We start from the raw sequence: 6,000 nt of genomic DNA on the forward strand, positions 1-6,000 counted from the left end.
GATTATAACAAGTTGCATGTGTGACTCTTAGAGGGTTCGGTATGATTTCAATAGAGATGAAATGTACTTTCAACCTTTGTTCAGGTCTATTTATGCAACTACTCCTCTTTCAGATTTACAGTTTCATGCCAGTTGGCTCCTTCACAGCTGAGAATATAGGCTCCTTACATTATGAAGTGTTTGCCCAAGCTGAAATGTTCCTAGTGTTGCTGCTGCCTATCATGAAAACATTTTTAGTTTCTCATTTGCATGCCCTAAAACATTTTGCTAATGAAATAAGACAGCTATGAATTCATCTTGCTGGTGCCTTGTAGCTGTAGTTTAGTAGCTGTTATGCAGTAGCACTTGCACAGTGTCTGATGGGCATGCTATTGTGTTTTTTTGTTTTTTTTCTCCCTCCTCTAGGGGTCCATCATTAGCAGTCCACACACACGCCGAAGAGCCACCACGCCACGTGAGGGCGCACCACGCGGCCATCCTTCCATCCCTAACTCGGCATCGACTTCCATCCTTGGGTCACTGTTTGGCAGCAAGCGAGGCAAACCGTCATCCCAGGGCCATCCTCCTTTCCCTCCACCCGGTCACCCCACCCTCATATCCCACAAGCCCCACCCGACCAACCTGCACCACACAGCACAGGTGGCACATGCAGTGCAGGCCCAACTCCAAGGTCACCATTCCGAGTACTGCCAAGTCCCACAGAACCCACCACCTTATCACCACCATCATCACTACCACCCCCCTCCCCACACACAGTACCACCAGCATCCAGCCTACACCTCACATGCACACCAACACACCCACTCACAGCACAGCCATTATAGCCAGCATTCCCATCACTCCTCTCACTCCCAGCACGCTCCTCACCACCACAGTCAGCAGGTGGGTTCGGCACCTGGAGGACCCAAACCCAAACACAGTGGCATCAGCACCGTAGTGTGATGCTCTTGACACAGAGGAGAGGTGAGGAGGGACCTTAATGAAGAAGACACACTTGCTTACACCAAAGGGACTGACAGCCTAACTATGGCCTGTCCACTGTGTTTGACTGCTGCTGTGATGGGAATCAGTCACATGCAGACACCGTTTTCACCTCCAGATCCAGCTAATAAGCAGGATGGAATTCGGACTGTAATCTTCCACCAGGGGCCTTTACTGATTCATAATGGGTTCAGGGGCTTGGCCCTATCAGAGTTTTGTGGGGTGGGGTTCCGTACGGGAAAATGCTCTTTGTTTTTTCACACAGACACACACACACACCGCTCAGCCATGATGGCTGAAGAGAAAATTTATTTTCTCACCAAGCTGCACCCCACTGCTTCATTCCCTCTTACTTTCACATAATCAGGAGCAAAGAAGACCTGAGACAAGAACATGGCTGATTGTTTTCTCTGTCACTGTGGTGGCATCATTTCTTGTGCAAAGCCTTTCAGAAGTCACGTTTGCAGATCATATGTACATGCTGCCATCATATGAATGCTATTGTTGCCTCCCATAGAGCTCGTATGTAGTGAAGAACCTAGATATCATCATTTCACACGTACTATCAAAGGCCAGGTAAGCAACTGAGTCAACCCTCTCAGTCATAGTAGTTTTAGTGCTGTATTTACTGTAGATGACAGCTATATGTGTTGTCTCCTGGCTCCCATAAATAAATGTGCCAATTATTAATGCATAATCTATTTAGTCAAAACTTCATGTACAGTATAATGTTCGTAAAGTAATTTGTAAGATTATACTTACAATTATTATCAGCAAAAATGAATTCTATCAGTATTATACTGGCTCTGTGGTAACAGGATGTAGATTTGGAAGGAGTGAACTCCCATTCAGTCCGACCTATGATCCATTCTGGAATTCTTGGCTTTCAGATGGATCAGAAGGAGCCTCTGGGTGGCAGCTGTTGCATACGGGCTCGAAAAGGCTGCGCGGTCGCAGCTGATGCCTCAAAGCAGGCTTTTCCTTTTAGTGCTCATGGGTGATAAACTAGGCTGGCTGGTTGTCCTAATCTCAGTTTACTTTTCATACTGTGGCTGCTTAAACTGGAAAAGAGTTTCAGTACCCTTGTTAAAAATGGGTGGGTCTGTTGCCTTTTAACTTATGCAACAGCTGCTCTTTTGACTCCTGAAATCAAAAGCAGGAACACTTTTCAATTCTCCTTATGCCTTGTTTAGTGTGTATATATATATATATTTTTTTTATTCACCAACAAAATTTTGTGAATGAGTAACATCAGTTCATACATAGTGAAGTAATTTTTCATCTCCTTTCTGTCATATGTGCAATATCTTTCCCTCCGATTTATGTGTTTTTCATACGGCATCGTTTATTTATTTATTTTTGTTTTTGACCCCTGTCAGTCTTTCTCAGTAAATTGCTGTGTGGCTGTCCTCGCGGTCTGATGAGAGGTGCACACTTGGAGTTCAGTGGAATGTCTAGTAAGTGATCTTCTGCATGTAATGTTCTTGATGTGAGGTTATCCTCTGCACATTGTATAACAAATCAGTGTTACCATAGCAAGTTTAAGTGCAATCATGTTCAGACTTGTACTGCGAGTGGAAGTCTGTTATCTTGTTGTCCAGGACAAGATTCAGGTGGAAAAAAACTTTTTCATTTAAGAATCTATAAATACACAGTTCACAGTAGAAAGAGAAATGTGTGTATATATTTTAATAAGAGGAACTGAACAGGGCTGAACAGAAATATTTAGCTGGATAAGCACATATGAAAGACCACTTTCATTTTTTCAGGTAATGCAGTTATACAAAATGCAAACTGAACAAACGTATATGGGTATATGTAAAGAATAACTTTCTACATTCTACAAATAGTCTATTCTAGTGTGTATAATAGTGACAGTAAACTGTTTGTCCTAATATTCAGGTTGTAAATGTATTTTAACTTTCAGAGAAAACCCTTTGCCATAAGTCAGGCTTCTTCCTACACATCTCTCCTCATATGAAGTAATGAAGAATGTTCAGATGGCGTGTATATCTCACATGGGACATTAATGATCAGTTGAATGTGTCTTTCGGTTGGTTTCATATTTTTACTAGAATCCAGAAATCTTGGGATGATGTAAAACCGAGGAACCTGTTTATTTCGGTGGATGTTTCTGCAAACGTCTAGTCATTGTTTGTGATAAAGTACCCCAACAATGCACTGCACGGATCTGATCAGATGCATTGTGTCCTATTCACTGTGAGCCTTGGGTGGGATCAGCCAATAATATTTGACTTCCTATAATATTTGACTTTGTTTGGAATTTCCTGATGTGTTGATATGTTCTTGTCCCATGTTAGGCCAGCAGTTATTGAGGCTCAGCATGCATTTCATAAATAACACTGCACTTCCGCTGCTGAGGGCTTTCATCATGTAAATATGGGATTTTGATGTGCAAACTGATGAACCTCTTTTTAGGAGGGTTTGTCTTTATGAAGCTGAAAGGGACCAAGACGTGGGGTTAATGGAACTGTACATAATGTGTATATGATCAGTAATCTATTCTGATATCTGCAGTTAAGACCAGGATGTATATATGTCACCTCATAGATGGATGTAAGGGGAGTTATATGAACATATCGATTGTCTCTGCCTGCAGCTGTTGTCTATTCACATTTGCTGTGGAAATCAAAAACAGACTGTTAGAAAGTTCCCTACCATTTACATGCAGCTTTTTTTTTCATACATGCACCCCTCCCCCCCTCCACACACACACATACAGTACATACTGTACACACAAACAAACATACACATATCCTGCTGCAAGCTGTTCAGTCTGGTGTGAGAAATTTTTTTAAACAAAAGATCAGAATGGCCTCATTTATATGTGCATTCTGTTTGTACAGTGAGTAGTGAGTCAGTAAGATCCCCAGTTATTGTAAAACCTCCAACTGTGACAATGTCGAGAACGCAAAATAAACAAATATGACTTATGGTACACGTGTGTTGTTTTTACCAGTCTTCTGTTAGTGAGACTTAACAAAAAATGTTCTCCTCTTTTTTTTGTATAATACATATCACATTAGCACCTTACCTTTAGGCTCTCAAGTCTTCTACTTCCAGCCTCCAACAATGCTTTCCACTAGAGGGCATGCATCAAAGTGCAATCAAATGAAAAAGATCATCTTTGAGATTTGATCACTTCTCCAAGGGTCAGCCAGTGAAAATGATTGTTCAAACACTTACCACTCGACTTGCTGTGGACGTTACTTGGATTACTGGTATTCAGCCTCAGTACACTATGCCCATTCTACTTTGTAGCACAGAATTCCCATTAAGAAACATTTTCGTTTTGGTCTTAAGCTCATTAAGTATTTTGCTGAGAAAAATATCTCCTACAGTAGGTACAGTCAAATCCACACAAAGCTGTACATGCAGCCAGCTATATTTTGAGCTGCAGTGAATGTCAGTAACAAACGCTGGGAGGGAGAGCTTCAGACAGCCTCCACCGCTGTTTTTAAAAAATCAGCGCTTATCTCCTTTAAGCAGATGGATTTCCATCATGTCAAATGCGCCATAACTGTGCGGTTTTAGTCGGCGCGTTCTTCACACTGACATGGTTCTATATTGAATGTGCAATTATTTAATACTTTTTCAGAACAGGAATACCTTGAGGTCAGGAGAACTTTTGAAATACTCTCAAGCTCAGAAGCAACATTGGTCTAGAACAATGACTATATAACTATTTTAAGGATGACTGGCACCACAAGAACACTAATTCAGCTGGACTCACTAAGGTTTGTATTCCTTTTAAATATTTTGATGGGGAGTAGACTTTTCCTTTGTCATTTGGTCATATCTCAGTACTTACTGTTACAGATTCAGGCTGCATAGGAACATTTAATTTAGTTCTCCCTACAGGTATATTCACTTTTGGCATAAACAAATTCAGATTCTGAAGATGGACTGTTTTGCTTAATGTTAACTTTGTCCTAAAACACAGCCTTATGTGCATGGCCTAATTTTAGGATAATACCTTGCTGAGTGCTGCAATTTAAGAATCTTCTGAAGCATTCTCAGTTTTCCAATAATGTTTTTTTCCATTATTATGCAATGCCACTGCAAATACAGAAAAAGGTTTCCCTGATTTTGCAGGATGATCTCCATCTGAGCGGTCTTCTTTATCTTGGTCACATCAAGTACATGCACTATTGGTCAACCCTGCTTATGTTCAGCCTTCCTGTCTTCTGGTCTTCAAGTCAATTGTAGTGCTTTAAACCTCATGGAGCTGCCTCCTCTGCCCTCAGACACCACAGAGCTCCATATGCAGGATAATAAACTTACCTCAGTGTCTCTAGGCCAGTTTCACAGACTGGTTAGTCTGAAAAAGGTCTCACTGTCTGGGAACCCCTTCCACTGTGGCTGCAGGATCCAGTACCCGAGGAACTGGTTGCGGAACAATGGGACTATTGTTTTAACAGAGCCCCCCCCCTCTGCCAGTCCAAGCTCTGTGGCTCAGAAAGCCATTGCTGAACTCAGAGGACTACTTTTCTTCCTGTGTCCAGACAAGTTGTACTGATGGGGCTTACAACACTGTGATGGGGGTGATGCTTTGCTGTGTTGTCATTATGCTTCTGTGGAGCTTGAGGCTAGCCAGATAGTCTACCTTCACTCTGTACATAGATGAGAGACATTCAGAATTTGAGGCTGGCTCTCTGCATTCAATGAAACCCAAACACAGGAGGGGATTGCATAATGCACTGTCAGAGGTCAATGTGGACTCGCATTCTCTCACAAGTGCGGAGGCTCCTGGAAGGCTGCTTCTAAACATGGATTTACTTCCACAAGTAGTGGATATGTTGCACAAGAAGCACAATATAAAGATAAAGGCTACCTGAGGGATCTCTTTGTCTATGACAGTGTAATCAGATACTACAAAAACACAAAGTGACACATGCAGCTGAGGGCAGTAACAAGGCAGCATGATAGATCTCTTTGTTTTTGCAATACAGTTGATCTACTGCTGCACCTTCAGAGCTCTGTTTTCTGTAGAATGCC

At 41.9% G+C, this 6,000-nt stretch overlaps 2 protein-coding genes across 9 annotated transcripts in view; both read left to right on the plus strand.

Annotated features, from left to right (window-relative positions):
* LOC109966070 (IQ motif and SEC7 domain-containing protein 1-like) overlaps window positions 1–3,932 on the plus strand; it is an 86,552-nt gene extending 82,620 nt beyond the window's left edge. For 6 of the 8 annotated variants that reach the window (XM_020610650.1, XM_020610651.1, XM_020610653.1 and 3 more), the window contains one exon: window positions 406–3,932. In XM_020610650.1, the coding sequence (XP_020466306.1) occupies window positions 406–942 (537 nt within the window). In that variant the 3' untranslated portion in view covers window positions 943–3,932. The remainder of the gene's footprint in view (window positions 1–405) is intronic. The other 2 variants (XR_002275718.1, XM_020610656.1) reach the window with 2 other exon arrangements.
* Window positions 3,933–4,695: 763 nt separating this feature from the next.
* gp9 (glycoprotein IX platelet) lies at window positions 4,696–5,840 on the plus strand. The gene is given in 3 exon segments (XM_020610635.1): window positions 4,696–4,739; window positions 5,143–5,481; window positions 5,483–5,840. Coding segments are annotated over 3 exon segments (741 nt in total).
* Window positions 5,841–6,000: the final 160 nt, after the last annotated feature.

The sequence above is a fragment of the Monopterus albus genome, unplaced genomic scaffold, assembly GCF_001952655.1.
Source record: "Monopterus albus unplaced genomic scaffold, M_albus_1.0 scaffold106.1, whole genome shotgun sequence".
Classification (NCBI taxonomy): domain Eukaryota; kingdom Metazoa; phylum Chordata; class Actinopteri; order Synbranchiformes; family Synbranchidae; genus Monopterus; species Monopterus albus.